General features: G+C 30.5%; 1 protein-coding gene across 2 annotated transcripts in view; it reads right to left on the bottom strand.

Moving 5' to 3' along the window:
* Positions 1-17498, bottom strand: part of LOC130892353 (matrix metalloproteinase-2-like) — a 247710-nt gene that overhangs the window by 105093 nt on the left and 125119 nt on the right. For both annotated transcript variants that reach the window (XM_057797741.1, XM_057797742.1), the window contains exon 2: positions 10670-10929. In XM_057797741.1, coding sequence (XP_057653724.1) covers positions 10670-10929 — 260 coding nt within the window. The remainder of the gene's footprint in view (positions 1-10669; positions 10930-17498) is intronic.

Consider the following 17498-nt stretch of genomic DNA (forward strand, 5'->3'; position numbering starts at 1 on the left):
TTTTCGTTTCTACAAATTTTCTGTCTAAAACATTATCTATTTTGGATTGTAATAGTAGAGGTAACTAGATGATCTCTAGTTTGTTCAAACACAAAATTATACAACACTCTTGTAATCTACGGATAAAAATGCCATTGGCGTAAAACAATGATTTCGCCGAAAAAGTCGTCAAGGACGTAAGGTAGTAAAAGACATAAACTTAAAGGATGCTGCACGTTTCCTTTGTAATTCTATGGTAAAAATCTCATCTGAATTTTTATAAGAAGTATTGGCACAAAATAATGGCTAATGATGCGATAAAAGATGAATGTGCTGTTGGAAATCTAAGTTAACCGCAATGAGTTTTACTTTCTTTAGATGAAAATATATGAGCTAAACAACTTATATCAATTAACCTGTGAAATATATAATTTAGTACTTGTCTATACATATTTTCTTGTTTTTTTAGGGATGAATTGTCCTGATTTACACTTTCTTTTAATCAAAAATCAATTTAACAGGTAAAAATTCCACGTTGCGACCTATTCCAGTCTTCAACAAAATATAACTCGACATTATATTAACCAAAAGATCTACATCTACAATCTACAAGACCTACTCGACAAGCAGACGTGGCCCATGACGTTCGCCTGCAGACGCCCAGGACCTCATTTTATCGGGACCTCTTTATTTAAAGAAGTGCTAGCCTGTTGAATCAGCTACCAAGGCAAGTCTTTTCCGAACACTATCACACACAGAAGTTCAATATCCACAGGCATTTGCACACGGCAGGCAGCAAACGAACTAATCGAGTGTAATAGGGTTTATCCTATTGTGCCTGCTTTCTACATAAAAAATATGAAAATGAAAATCTGTTTTCTACAGAAAGATTGATATTTCCTTATGCATTATATTTCAAAAACAAATAGCAGCTATCAATTAAATTATTTTCAGGTTTATTAATAATTTATAAAATAGAAATACTGCATGTATTTTACTCAAGTTGTTTAGGACTTTCTTATAATTAAAAGCTTTCTCGTTCCCTTGAATGTGAACCATTTTTAAAAATTTTAATCTATTCCTAGTGAAACTAGGCCTAACTTAAGTAGAATAAATAAATCGTTGTTCGCGGCTTCTTACAATCTACTCCAAAAATTTATACTAATATATTTTTTCATCCTTACCGTCATGTGGAATATATTGTTAAATACATGAAAATATTCGTCAAATCTGATCGGTGGCTAAAATATTGTGAATAACGATAGAAAATCATTCATGAACAATAAAACACTGCACACGTAGTAAAATGTATTAGTGAAGTAACGTTACAATAAAATTCAAACCTATAACCTTAGAAGCTAGAGTAATTGACATTTGAGAAATGCCAAGTTAATTTTTTCTAAAAAACTTAAAGAGTAAAAGGCTAAATAGGGTATGAAGGGAATTTATATTGAACCTTTCGGACACTGGCGTACGTATAAAAAATATTCTGAACATAATATCGATGAATGAATTAATATTAATCCGTCTCATTTAGAGAACGTTCTTATTTTTATTGTAAGAAAATGAGTAGCAGTATTTGATGCAATATCTCCCCATTTCTAAAATAAGCAAAGCTAATCAACAAAAAAGAAAGCAAAAACAGTTATTAACATTGAACCAAAGGGGCCAGACCGTCCTATATGCTTATCGAACCTTGACCGACCATTATTCTGCAATAAACCATTTTTCTGATAATGGTTGTTAACACTTAGCTTGAAGTAAGCTAACTCATATTTCTTTTTAATTTTTGCGCAAGGGAACATAGTTTCCACATTCTGTCCACATTGGATAATTTAGTAAGTCTGTTCCTTCTCTTAACATATGCCACTATGTTGTTGGGCATGTCGTTTTTAGAGTCCCAATATAATCTTTCTCCTGGTAGTTTATTATATCTCCTCGAAATAAAGGTTGTTAATATACATTTCAACTCTATTTGTGTGGCTCAGAGCCATCTGCAGTGTTTTCTCTCATATCGGGAGATCATAACTATTCGTTAAAAAAGTTTGATTGTTTCCGTAGGTTTCTTATGAACAAAATCTATTTTCCTTCTCTTCTATCAAACTGTTGCTTCATTTTTCATATGTTAGATACAAAATACACAAAAATCTGTAACTACGAGAAAAATGAATAACTTTGTACGAATTAGATTCCATGTTTTTGTTCATTCACCTTTAAATAATTGGTTTACACAATATATTTTTCGAATAATTTTAATTTTATCATATATAGTTATAACAAGGAATTCTAAATTTATTGAAAAGTGTATTTTTAGAAGTATTAGTTCCTATATAACTAACTTTTACTGACATTTCTGTACCTCACAATATATTTTTTAAACTATGCTATCACCAGCATCTATTATTTAAATATTACTCCTAACGTTCAAATGTACCAAAATTAAAGACAAAAATTTCATCCTTCAGTGCATTATAAATAAAATTTGATTAAAAAAAAGTTTTCGCCTATTTTTATAACATAGTTAATACCACAAACAGAAGTATAACATTCATAATAGTCTATGTAATCGAAAACATATTGTTGAGACAATCTATATATAATTTAATGCTATCACTATCAAATACTAGTATAAATGGGAAAATTACATTATGATCATCAAAAGCACCGCAAAGTGCCTTGTTAAGGAGGAGGTTTCGACAAGTATTATAAAAGGGGCTGTTCCTAAAACGTTGCACATATTTCTAAGACCTAAATCATGATAATAATCTAATATATTAAAATTTGCAGTCATATACACATGTCTGACGTTCGGGGTGAAGAAAATTTATTGGTGAAAATTATTTGCTAATAAAAGACGTGGTTAAGTGGTTACGGGCTTGATTTTAAGTGTCTAGCTTTCTGGATCTTTCGTCTAAAAATGAATCTATACAAACTTTGTTCCATTAAATCCGTGAAAATTCGAGACGTGATTCTCTATTTTTAATTATAAACAAGACAATGGTGTTGCCTAATACCCAATAAGCGATTCGAAATTAAATGATTTTCCATTCGCGATCGATATTATTAGGAATTTTTCTAACTAAATTTTAGGAATATACAGAATTTCTTAGTCTGCCGTTACTAGCCAATAAAAAACGCTCTTTTATCGCCATAAGTTCATATTTTGAGACATTGGGTAATATACGAGGTGTGATCAGAAGAGTTATTAAATTGATAACAAAGTTACATGAAACATAAATTAATCTTCTTCGCCATTGGTTAAAAGTGTATATACTATAACAGAAAATGCTAGACTGAAAGCACTTCTGAAAGGCTTTCCTTGGAATGACTTTCATCTACTCGTTAATTTTTCAATATCAAAAATAGTATCATTATAAAAAGTCACATAATGCTAAATCTGGTAATTGGGGTTGTTGCTCGAAGAAATTGCCAATTAGGTCTATTTCTTCTCTACGATCTCGAATAATAAATCGTCTGTTTCTAAACTTTTACGCATTCCCTTTCCCATTTTAATAATTGAGATTATATGATTCCTCAGTTTTACCTGACTCGTTTCCACTTCTCAGTCGCTCATACCAATTAAAGGTAGTATTCAAAGTGACCGGAAGTCGACTGTAACTTTGTTATTTTAAATAGAACTTCCTGTATATTAATACAGTTTTTGAATCTACGTAAAATTTTAGTGTACTTTTGTCTAAAAACTTTTTTCGAAAAATGCATACTTTTTGAGGTATTAATTTTTTTGTAAAAATTTTGACCATTGAAGACCCTTATAAATTATTTTTTTACGAGGGTTCCCCTTGAAGATATGAAACTTGTTTCTGTTCGGTTGCTTTTAGCAAGGTCAAACGTATTTGAATCTTTGTTGAGAAATTTTCCATTCTATACAGGGTGTGTATAAAAAGAGTTCAAAGTTTAATTTCATAAATATCAAATTTCTTAATTTTTTTAAATAGAACCACCCGGTTTTTTCTATTTTAATGCATTCAGGAGTAAAAAATAAGGCAAATTAATGTGAACTTTCCTATACCTAAACCTTACCGTTCTCCAGATATTAAATGTTTTCTGTAAATTTTTAGAGATGCAGGTGTCTAAAGCAAGCACTAAGAAACAAAAAAGTATTTTTCTTTATCTTGTCAAAGTCTGTATAAAAATCAAATCAAATTATATTTACGAATCCTATTCCAACTTTTAGTCGTTACCGAGATATTTGAGGTTTTAAATTATTATTGTATTTTTTAACAAGTTTCAATTTTTTATGTATACTTTTAGTAGGCTTTTTTAACTATCATTAGTCAATTGTTGACACTTTCGAAAATGGTTAAAATGGCTCGTTCTCAATTTAATAATGAATAAATAGAATTTAGTCCGCACCTGCATTTCTACAATTTTACAGTAAACGTTTGATATATAGATAACGATAACGGTAAGGTTTAGGTATAGGAAAGTATACATAAATTTGCCTTATTTTTTACCTCTGAATGCATTAAAATAGAGAAAACCGGGTGATTCTATTTAAAAAAATAAAGAAATTTGATATTTATAAAGTTAAACTTTGAACACTGTATAGAATAGAAAACTTTCATATCTTTAAGGGGAACCCTCGCAAAAAAATAATTTATAAGGTCAAATTAATAAGTATACATTTTGCAAAAAAAGTTTTTAGACAAAAGTATACTAAAATTTTATGTAGATTTCAAAAATGTAATAATATAGAGGATGTTCTGTTTAAAATAACAAAGTTACAGTTACAGCCATATTTGAAAATATTTTAGTTAAAAAGATCGTATCCGAAAACCCAAACGTAGAAATTTTCATTATTTTACTATAAATATTTTGACATATACAGATAGTTTTAACTCGTTGTGGAACACTCTGTACAGTAGCACACTCCCAAAATGGAATTGGTTCAATATTATCTCTGCACTCATTATTTGTTGCCTTTATTCTCTTTAGTATGTTATAAACGATAAGTTCCGTCTTAGATTGATAACGGAGACAATTTGTAGGTTAAGTTAGGGGGGGGGGGTTCAACTCCTTAATAACTTCAACCCAATTAGACCGCTAGAGTAGTCTTACAAAGAGAACCGCCTTTGTTAAATCCCATAATATTGAAACAAATATATATTATTAGAATATTTGTGTATCACACAAATCAGTATGAAGCTAAGGTAGAAACTGTGGAAATCTTCCATAACGTGACACAATATCCGATTTATCGAACACATATTTTCTACATGCTATCTTCTTCAATCGATAGAAATCAAACAAACAGAAGACTGTAATGCGAGGAGCAATCAATATTTCATAAATACGCACGGCACTCATACAAAATTAAGAAATGAAAAATAATGTTTACTCCCCGTTTAAAATTCGGTAAACATCTAACAAACCGTCAATCCACGTGGACTTGATGAATGTGTGTCAAAATATCGAATCGTAAATATAAATGCATTTCTATTGGCCGAAGCTGTCGGAAGGCGTATGTACACAATTTCTTCGAAATACTCCTGCCAGACAGTCTGCGATAAGCAGTGGCATCGCTCGGTTAAATTTATTTAATTCAAAAATTTCTTTAAATAAATAGAAATATTAAATCAGTTGACAAAGCTACTCAAGTTTTTATATCTAGGACAATTTATAGTTTATATGAGGAGAACCAGGTTGCGACATTAGATGTAATACAGCAAAAGGTAGCAAGTTATCCAGACAATTATACCAGTTGCATCAAGTTTTGTTAGCATGTTGTCACAAAAAACTGGGATGACAATAACCGAAACCTCAACGATTGTTCGATGGCGACAAGATTTTTTGTGTCAGATTAAAGACTAACGAAGTTCTAATAGACACATAATTCATCTGGATGAAACATGGTTACCAAAGAAGAAGATGAGTATGTGGTACCACCTTTTTTACAATCCTTCGTAATTCAATCAAGTTTATAAAGATACTTTGGAATTGAAATGTTTTTTACTTTGGAATTGAAATGTTTTTTTTGTTTTTTTTTTATTTACAAATAATTAATTTTGCTTTGAAATTCCGTTTTCCATAAAAAAACGAATGGGGTACAAAAAGGACGCAGTTCACGCCTGGTACCCCGTCTAAACCAAAGGTCCTTATATGCAGGTACGTTTTACTCGTCAATTTACGTTTTATAATTCAATATTCAGTATTAGCAAGTTATAGATAAACTTAAAATGACTTAAAATGCCGTAAGATAGGAAAATCACAATGCTTATTTTACTACTTACTAACGGTGTTTATGATTTTGTACAATTTGAAAATCTCTGGCAACTGAGAGAGTTTAACAAAGTGATAAAATAGTGACCAATAATTGGTAGAGTGTAAAAAAGTGATGAAGAAGCTGGAACACATGCAGTGAGGCGTATGAGATCGGATAGTTTCAATGAGTCTGAGATGTATGAATGGTTGGGAAGACGACGTAGGTATGGGCTATAGGTTCTATTTACTTTTATTAGTATTTACTGGATATTATCTATCAATATCATATAACCTGTATATATTAGTGCAATTATTATCGATGGCTTCATGTTTATAGCCTACTCTCCTATTTTATAACCTTATTCTTTGAAATTTTTTCTGGTTTCATTCCTGTTATTTGTAGTTTAACGTACTTATAATAGTCCCTTTTAGTTCTTTCCATTTCATACATCGTCGTATTCCTCTTCTTACTTACTTCTGTCGAAGATTCTTCTTAGATTATTAAATATCGAAAAGATTTTTTTATTCTCCTAGTTTCTTTATTCTACTTCGTTTCTTTGTGATATTAAAACTACCCCCTTAAACAAGGTTTATTACGCCACTGCTTTCCATTTAAAATTTGTATAAAGGTTGCTTTGCCATAGAGGTTTGAAGGGACCGAAAATGTAGTTTCATTTATAAAAATTGTTTTGCTCCAGAATTTTTCATTCGCATAAATAATTAAGTAGACAATTAATTTATACGTTACATAAGGACCTAACACACTGAATAACATTTATGTGACAAATATTCGTAACCAATTTTATCGGCCATATGGCTATCCAGCACAAGTATAAAATATGATTATCGTATTTTTGAATTCATCAACTCTTCTGTTTAATTCCTGCTAGATTCAATTCAATTATTCGTTATATTGAAACAGTTTTCATTAAGCGTACTGTCTGTTCGAAATCGTATTTGCCATATCGGGGAGAATGTATGCGGAAATATTTGATTTTCTACGTAGATTTAGACATGAGGTTGGGCAGAGGTTACTAACCCTTACGTTGTGTCGCACTTGTTTTACAAATTACATTTATTTTTTCAATTGATTTGTACAATAATTAATTATTTGGAAACATTCCTTCAAACCTAATATCAAGAAAGGGGAACCTCGAATTTATACTATTAAAATAGTTTGCCACAATAATGACAAAATGCTAAAAATATTTTTTAGCAAAAAATAGTTTGTTTATTGAATGAGACCTTGATTAAAAATCTTTGATTAACGAAAATAATCTGTCGATACCTACAAGATGACTTGTGCATCAAAGCAAAAGTGCATGTTCAATGCGACACCCTATATATTTCCTCACATATCCTTTTATAATTGTAATGTATTGTTCTTGCAAATATGCAATTGCACCAAATCATATAGGGTATTTAAAATGTGACCATTTTTATGTTGTATAAAATCAAGATTATATATTGAGTTACAGACATTTTCTAGTTTTCAAACTGATAACATTCCATAATAACAAGTTATCAACCGTCGTCACACATAAACCTCGTCCTGTATATTAAAATATATAAGAATAGAAAAATTATAGAAATGTATGTTTTATATTCACAAAATGCTTTGTAGAGGGATAGTCAACAGAGGTTAAACAAAGTCATATAAAACACATTTGGCTTATTACCGACAGTGAAACCTTTACCAATATTTTAGTTTTTAGGTTGATTTTAAATTTGTTCAAAATATGAATGTTGAACTAAACAAAAATCATCCGAAGTAGTTTAATTATTTTTGTTATTTCTATATTGTTATTGCTCTATATTTTTTAAAGAAAGTTCATATCATTTATTCATAAAACTGTTGATGCTGGGAAGGGAAAAAATAAGGTAATTATACACTTTCACGGTCACCTGGTTTTTTGGCTCTAGAAAAGCGAAAAATAGATGGATTTTAATGATCTTGGTCTCAAAATGTTCCATTTTACGGCGCATTTATAAAAAAAATTAGTAGAAATAGCTGGAATGAAAATTTCTCATAGTTGTACTGTTTTAAATCGTAAAAAAAAACGGTTTTGCAAAATAATCCTTTACAAAAAATTATCTCATTATATGATAAAGTTCTTATATTTTTTTTGTAGTCTACATAAATTAATTAACAATTTAAAAAAAATCCAAAAAGAATGATTTTTTCAGTTTTTATAGCTTAAAATGAAATCGATGAAAAACAATCAATTTTCGTGAATAGTTTCGTACTATATTCTTCAATGTTAATAGTTTTTGGACCATTAAAAATCGAAAAATAGATAAATTTTATAATTTTGGTCTCAAAATGTTCCATTTTACGACGAATTTATGAAAAACACGGGGGTAGTGGCTGAATTTACGGTTTTTAATAGTTTTAAACCTTAAATAGTAGAAAAACTTTTTTTTATATAAATCCGCCGTAAAATGGAACATTTTGAGACCAAGATCATTAAAATCCATCCATTTTTCGATTTTCTAGAGCCAACCTAACCTAACCTAACCTAACCTAACCTAACCTAACCTAACCTAACCTAACCTAACCTAACCTAACCTAACCTAACCAAAAAACCAGGTGACCGCGAAAGTGTATAATTACCATAATTTTTTGTAAAGGATTATTTTGCAAAACCGTTTTTTTTACGATTTAAAACAGTAAAACTATGAGAAATTTTCATTCCAGCTATTTCTACTAATTTTTTTTATAAATCCGCCGTAAAATGGAACATTTTGAGACCAAGATCATTAAAATCCATCCATCCAGTGTATAATTACCAAAAATAACACTTTTAATTTCATTTTTTATTCATATTTATCCATATTTTATATTCATATTTAGATTGAATGCTATCACAAAAATATCTGATCCGCTCTATCCAATGATGTATAAAACTTAAATCTGATAACAATTGCTATTTGCAATTTTCAAAAAAGCTTAATAAAAACATTTTGAAGTTTGAGATTTTTGCAATGCTCTCATGCAATGCACGAATCTTTACCTTTCTGCCTCGAAATAGTTGCAAAGATGCTTTCGACCGAGGTTGTATCAGAAAACTGGTTTCAAGTTTTTTTTTCCTTCCTGCATTAACAATTTGGTATGCTTTGCTAAATTATTAGTAACAAATGATCTATACCTAATACAAACTCCTTTTGTGGATAAAATATTAAATATCAGATTCATTTAGAATAACACAATTGTTGTTCTCTTCTCTGGAAATAGCCATAACCTATACTAAACAGCAATTTCGTTTAGTTTTATACCAAATGATATAAATCGAGAGCTAATAACAAATTTCTCGGTATATTGCACTTTAAGATTCTTGACATGTGTTGAGTTCACTCAAGTAGTAATGAAATTACATACATCCCAAGCGTTAATAATAATCAATAGTGAAAACAAATTTCGTATATTTTATCCATTTCTATCGGTATAGTAAGAACAAATAGAACAAAAAGATAGCGACAAGCTGCTCTAATTAGGTTTTACTCTTGTTATTACGATGGGGCTTTTCCTAAACTTTGATATAAGATCGCTTATATCACCTATCAGCTGATTACGGATCCTAACCCGAAACGAGATTTTTGACAGAATTTTGAAATATTGGGTACTGTTTTCGGTGGAAATTTCACTCAATTTCAACAAAAAAACTTTTGTCCTTATTACTCTAGATTCATCCTTTAATTTATAATTTGATAGTTTTTCTTTAATCATTTCTAAAATAGATTTTAGACATTTGAATTTTCCAATACATGAAATTCACAACAAATATTGATAGTAATAAGTTATTTTTATGTCAAAAACACGAGTTAATCCGGTCGTAGTCATATTTGGTCCTTTCTACCGGTAGACCAGTAAGTAAATGCGATTAGCTGCCAGGATGTTTCGTTTGTCTATGTTTCTCATAAACAGTGTAAATGATAGGTTTCTATATTTTCTTATAATTTTTGACGTTTCAACATAAAATAGCATATTGGTATGTAAAATCCGTGTGAATGGGGATAACTGTTCATTAAAAATTATTAAACATCTAGAATATGTTATACAATTGAATAAATATAATGATAATAAATAATTTACCAATAAAAACAAAATATCGATATTTTACATAAGAAGGTAAATAAAGGTTTGTATTAGGTCGATTGACCAATTCTTCCACACTAACCGCCTCAAGTTATTGATACAAAACTAATATTAAAACATACAAATACAAAATTCTATTATCTCTAATTAATATTTGAATCCTCTATATATTGAATTATTTATTTCAAAATATAATTGTTAATATTTCTCTATTTCATTTAATTCTTGACTATCGAAATGGCATAGGCATAGGTATAAAAAATAGAACATGACCAGAAGGATATCAATAAATCGAAATCTAATTATCCTTTCGCTTAGAATATTTACATTGAAGAAAATAAATCTAATTATCTAAAAATATTTAAAACTTACCTCCAAGTGAGATCCGTGTAAGGCCATTTAGTTCCGTGTACCGTGAATCTTTTTCTTCTCGTTCTAAAATCTTTGTCGGGCATGCCACACCGCGGCGTATTTATTAACTTTAGCGTTCTATTATCTAAGCGGCCGGTCGCCGGTATACCAGCGAACTCTTGTAACTCGCGCAGCGAATTTTGAATGGACTCTTCTGTTCGTAAAGCGAAAGCGCCATCTTTTGACTTCTCCATATAACCGAAGTTCATTAGATAGACTTCCTGTAAACGAAAAAACTACGAGTTAGATTTGTGTCGTAAACGATTGCAACGGCAGATGGCAGAAGTCAGAAAAACTGGATACTAACAAAAGTGTTTTGAAATAGATAGAACAGGCAGATAGAATGTAAAGATTATTTTATGTAATAAAAATAAGTCGTAACCTTCACGTATATTTGAAAAATGTTTTGACATAGTAATAAAAAAAATCACCAACTCGCATTTTTTGTTAGACATCAAAATAAATCTATTGCTTTCTAAGGCTTTCGATTGTAATTATCATAATATTTTAATTAACAAATTGCAGTACTACGAGGAAAACACTTCTCGCCTGGTTTAAGTCATACCTTACGAACAGAAGTAAGGGTTAATACAACGATGTCTTCTTGCAATAGAATGTGGAGTGCCACAAGGCACAGTACTAGGTCATATTTTGTTTCTTCTGTTTATAATCAACATCGCCTATCTAGACATCAGTTTCTCTTCAAGCAACCCTGATCACACGGCACTTCGTAGGACTATATCTAGTGATCTAATCATCCTTAAATCATGGTGCAATTCTAATCTTCTCTGTCTCAACGTTTGAGCGAATCCTCAAACAACAAAATAGAGCTGTTAGATATTTACTCGGACTAAAGAGCAAGGTTCACTGCAGGGACTACTTTAAAAGATTAAAAATTCTCCCTTTCCCTTCTTCATTCATCTTTGAATCCATTTGTCTAATTTCTCCAATTTCAGACAGGTCGTTGCACGGATATCTACTTAGGAAGCAAGACCTTTACCTGCCTACTCCATGTATGTAGAATTAGTTAAGGGCTCAATATTTTACAATGCAAAAACATGTACAATCACTTGCCAATTGAAATCAAATCGATATCATTTTTTCCCGAATTCTGGACATGCTGCATACTGGTTAACTTTTGCTATGGACTTATATACTAATTATAACCTATTACCATTGTGGTTTCCTTCTGTATATTGAAATTTTATTGTATTTGTATCTTTATTTAGTTATTTTTATACTTTTTTTACTTTTTTTTACAAATTGTTACAATTTTTTTTAACAACAAAGCAGGTTTTTCATATAGTCTCCGTTACACTCTACATACTTTTGATACCCCTCCGAAAATTTCCATATGACTTTTTGGTAATAATCTCTTGGCTTGTCACTCAACCATTCCAGCACGAAGGATTTTTTTCTCCGTATTATGCCTCTTTCAATGGACCAAATAATAATAGTGGCATGGAGACAAATCAGCAATATCGCACACGAATTGGAATATCGCGTCGTGTTGATTTTTAGTCAAGTTTCACCGTATTTAGGTTACTATGATACTGTGCGTTCACAGTTCGTTATTCAGTGAAAAAATCAACCTAAGTTACTTCTTCCATGTCCCAAACTATGGTACACAACACATTTCCCGCTGACAGCGTAACTTTCGCTTTTAGTGGCGCGCTGTCATCTTTCTTCCTCCACTCCATAGACATGCGTTTTTTCTCCAGAATATATTGGAACCCCAACGAGTTTGGGTTCATTTGATTCGTCTTGACGAGTATCTTAGTAGGTGTGAATATGCAATTGCCAAAATTTTGGGAAGAAAAGTTCATTCCGTTTGTTAACAATGTGGATTATGTCTAATTGATTAGATGGATGACCCAAGGTAAGCACGTGCCTAGGGCGTAAGTGTGTATAGACATTTCATATCACAGAAGCTGCACCTCAGAATACTAGGGCGAACCCTGTTGTACTGAAGCCATTATCCGTCTACAATGGACCTCTGTGGGGATGGACCGTGGGAACAACATGAACACAAAAGATACTAAAATACAATAGAAAACGACGTTTAGAGAAGGCGAAATTGAAACGACAGGAGAAGATTGCTAATGGAAGGGATGTCCACATGCGGCAACGTTTAGAAAAAATAGTAACTCTCGCATAAAAAATACTAAAAAGTTAAAAATAAAATTAAAGAAAAAAAAACCTTTTTTAAAAACACACTTTTATTATTTGCTAATAAAATGAACTCAAAAGTTAAGAATAAATTAATTCTAATAAGAAATATAGCACACAAGTTCATAATTATATATTTTTAACACACACCATAATTATTGATTCTTTCCTTTTTTTATCATAAATGAAACCATGTACATTTCGATGGTATAATTGAAAATATTTAGAAACTCTTGCTATAACAATGTAACCTCTTTATTTATAAAATTGGGGCGAACCAAAAATTGTATCTATTTTAAACAAAAACCATAATTCTGATAACCCTGTCAGAAATGGAGCTGTTGTAGGTATTCTTGGTCATCATCGAATGGATAATAGAAAATCTTTGAGAATAATGGCCCATGACAAAAAACATACATTTCATTCATACAATGGTTCAATAACTGAACGTTGTAATTTTGTAAAAATTTCACCGATTGAGAATAATGATGGACTATTTCACATCATTTTGTATAAATATAAAAAAAATAAATTTGTATACTTTTATCATAAATTTCTGTAAAATAGCAATATACATACATCAAATGTCTATAAATGTGTCAGAGACACAATAATAGACAATAGACAATAATTTTCTGATAATTCAGTTTACAGTATTGCTAGACATACATTTCAATAATTAATATGACGTTTAAACTTTTAGTTTTTGATTGTATTGAAGTTTTGTGCTAATTAATTGTAGTTTCTTTGTGGATCAAATACTCTGTATACATATATTGAAGTACTATTAATAAAAAACGAGTATTTATTCTTCAAATTACTTTTTCTTGACCGGATACATTCCCGCACATATTTTCTTACATGAATTGTTTGTACACAATGAACCACACTAAAATGATAATATGATGATATTAACATTCATATTTCGCTTCCCATTGTTGTACTATTTATACAAATGATATACTAGCCTACGCACCAAAGCAGCTTCAGAATTAAAATTATGTAAAATTATGGTCACAAGATGGCTTATAACTAACAACAAAATTATGTTAATAGGATTGCACGTGTCAGAGAAGAAAAAGCTTATTTTATTATTCTTCTTAGGGAGTATACATCTTCACAATGATCGATATAGGAAATGATGAATGCTTTTGATAATGCTGTGTATATTAGATTATTTTTGAAATGTTGAACATACTAACCCCATAAGAGTATGTGATGGTAACAAATTTTTACTCATAAGGATCATAAAGTGTTATGTAAGTTAACTAAATCGTTTGTATTTTTGATATATTCGATTTGGATTAAAGACATATTTATCTGTTCCCCTCAACTTTGAGGCTCTTCTTTGATCCTGCGAAACGAAAAATAGTTGCAAGATGAAAAGTTATCAGAATAGTGAAGCAAGAGATTTTAGAAACATTAAACACGTTCAGTGTGAAACAGGATTGATCTTTCATTCATTTTGGTGAGGAACAACTAAAACCATATGCAATAATATACTAGACAATTCAACTGTAATCAGAAATTTGATATACATAATAAAGATATGGCGACAAAAGTTATTTTTGAGCTCAATAGGAAACATAGAAATACTTATAACTATGAGAATACACACAATTAAAGTAAAAAATAAATAAGTCATGTAAAAGAAATAGGAACGTGACAAGTAGACCAAAGATTAAGTAAAAAAGCAACAAGAGGAATCTGATAAAAACTACTGCAATGGATAGATCACATATATACAGCGCATGTCAGAAGGTGTATAAGTGATTAGTAAATTTATTGTAATTCAATAATAATTTTTCTAAGACGATTTAATCTGAAAACTGCAAATTATAATTTAAAAGCAAATATTATAAAAATATTGCAATATAAATTTCTTTCGTTCCTTATTACTTGGACATTTTTACTGGTATTTGTTGCTAAATTGTCTTAATTTTGACCTAAATAGGTCAAGACGTCAATATTCTACCTGTTCTAAAAACTAACTTCCAATCAAAAGAGTCAGAAGGACAATCCAGTACTTATTGAATAAATTGAATATACTTCAAAAAGTATCTACATTGAAAATGAACAATAACATAATAAAAATAACACCACGCAAATATTTGAAAATATATCTTTGGAGCCAGAACATACAAAGACAAAAAGGAACATACAATATAACTTCAAATTTTTTCCATAACAGGAAATAGCCATTATTTTGCATTTAGCAAGATAATTAGTTTTTTATTGACTTTTGTCTGGTTCTGGGTAGTAATTTGAGTACTAGATAGAAGCCCTTTTCGATTTTAATATCGACCCCGTGAAAGTTTATTCAGCTAACCGAGTTTGAAAATATAGTCAATGGTCAATGATGTTCTGACCATAGTTGACACTGACTTGAACCCTTCCGATAGATAGATGTGTCTCGTCCTTGTAAGTCAGGATCCCATAATTTTCCTTTTTTCATCTTATAAACAGAGGGGAAAAGAGCGTCGGGAGTTATATTCTATCGGGTCTCATTTTTGTCACTGGCCTTTTTGATTTTATATTTAGACTTCTCGTAATTTGATAGTTGAACCAAAGACACTTAGATTCCTGCCCTTCACAGCGTGTCACGTCAATACATCGCTCTATAATTCATAGCTCGATAATTCATCGCGCGAGAATCCATCGCACAACAGTTAATCGCAATTGCAGAGCAAATATTATAGGTATTATTTTCAATTTTCTGTCTTCTTATTCTGCTGGTATTTATCTATCGAATACACGAAGAAAAATCGCTAGTGAAAAACAGCCGCAAATCGGGAATTTCATAGCATAATAATTATTTCATATATAAGTAGTTGAATTACCTAAAATTCTACGGCTGAAGATCTTGAGGCTTCTTGCAGCATTGGCTTATGTTCCTGAAAAACATTAGGTGAGGTTTTGTATTGAATTGTCAGCGAGAAATTTGCGCGGGATAAAATGTCGTGCGATGAAAAGTTATTGCACCACCTCGATGACCACTAAGTAACTTATAGCATTTTATTATGTAACAATTTAGAATCTTGGTAACCACCGAAGGTGGATTTTAATATGTTCTCAAACTTTAGATGTTAATAAACATAGATATGTTAGTTATGAATTGTAAAAGGCTTGGGTGCTTCTCAGGCGTTCTGCGCCTGACAAGAGTTTGCTATAATTTTAGTAATTCACCCCTTCTTTGGCAATCGAGTACCAAATTGCCGATAACAGTTTTAAAACTTATAACAACATAAAGTAATATGAAGGAGCATACAAGAATAAACAGGAACATACTAGCTATAAAAACTTCATTTTCAACGAAAGTTTGTGGAGTCTGCATCTACAACACTCTTTGTGCTAGCAAAATTAGAAAGAAAATTTAACTTAAAAATAATCAAAATTCATCTGGGCATTACCAATTTAAGTACATGTACTATATACAAAAAATGGATTCGATTCGAACTAATAGAATGATAATATAAAGATGGAAACAATAGTCTAGAAAAATAAATGCGTATGCCACTGAGACATCGACCGGAAATACTAGCGTATTTGTTTGGGCGCCACTTGCTAAAAATTCCGGCGAGTGAACTCTCTCTGAAAGTTGCACTCGTTTTATCGGCACCTACGCGGCTTCAATGCAATTCACGGTTTTAATATCACATTTTACTATTATTAAAACCAACATTTGGCATGCGCGACGCACTCCCAACACGGTTTTGTGTCCGAAGTTTGAATTTTAATTGAGTCGTTATTACATACTAGAAGAATAAATACCGTCAATGATTCATTGTTACTGTATGTTTATTATTAGATTCGCCGTTACTTGTGTAAAATATTAGAAATTTCTTATGGATTCTAGAGATTTTTAATTGTAGTTTTTACTATATTTTAACTCAACGGTTAATCAATACAGTGTGGAAATCATTAATTAGGTATAAAAAAAGACGATTCAACCACAAAATTTGGTACCAGACTACCTAAATTCTACTTCTAGCAAACGAAATTGTACTTGGTATTTTCAAATTTTTATGTTTGGTTAATCTTTACAAAAACTTGATTTAAGTTATAAGCATCTTCAGATAATATATTAAGTGTGTTAAAAAATACATTAAACGAATTGTAACATAAATATCTAAAAATCAATACATGATAACCATATGTTCGACGATAATATAGCCGACAATGATGGATCTTACGCCTTTGGTTCTTACGATACAAGTTAAAGCAGTGAAGACAGCATACAGGTTGTATATTCTTATCCTTTCATTTTTATGGGTAGTGACCAAATGGTAAAAAGCCTATACATCGTCAAAATGCATTTTATTCAGCAGATTTAATCCATGCGACAAAAATATAGAATGTTTTGACACAATGCCTAAATTTAGGAGACCGTGAGAGAACAGATGAAGACCAATCCGAAAAAAAAAACATTATGGATCAAAGTTGGGATAATTGCAATGCTAGACCGAAGCAATACTTTAGAGACAACAACCCAAAAATGATTCTTTTATGTTCGAATAATCACTTGAAAAAATAATTGAAAATAAAAATTTTTTGGTAAATCTTTTTGAAATAAGAAAAATAACTTGAATATAATGAAGAATTTATTAAAATGTTCAATTCA

The sequence above is a fragment of the Diorhabda carinulata genome, chromosome 4 (genome assembly GCF_026250575.1).
Source record: "Diorhabda carinulata isolate Delta chromosome 4, icDioCari1.1, whole genome shotgun sequence".
Taxonomy (NCBI): domain Eukaryota; kingdom Metazoa; phylum Arthropoda; class Insecta; order Coleoptera; family Chrysomelidae; genus Diorhabda; species Diorhabda carinulata.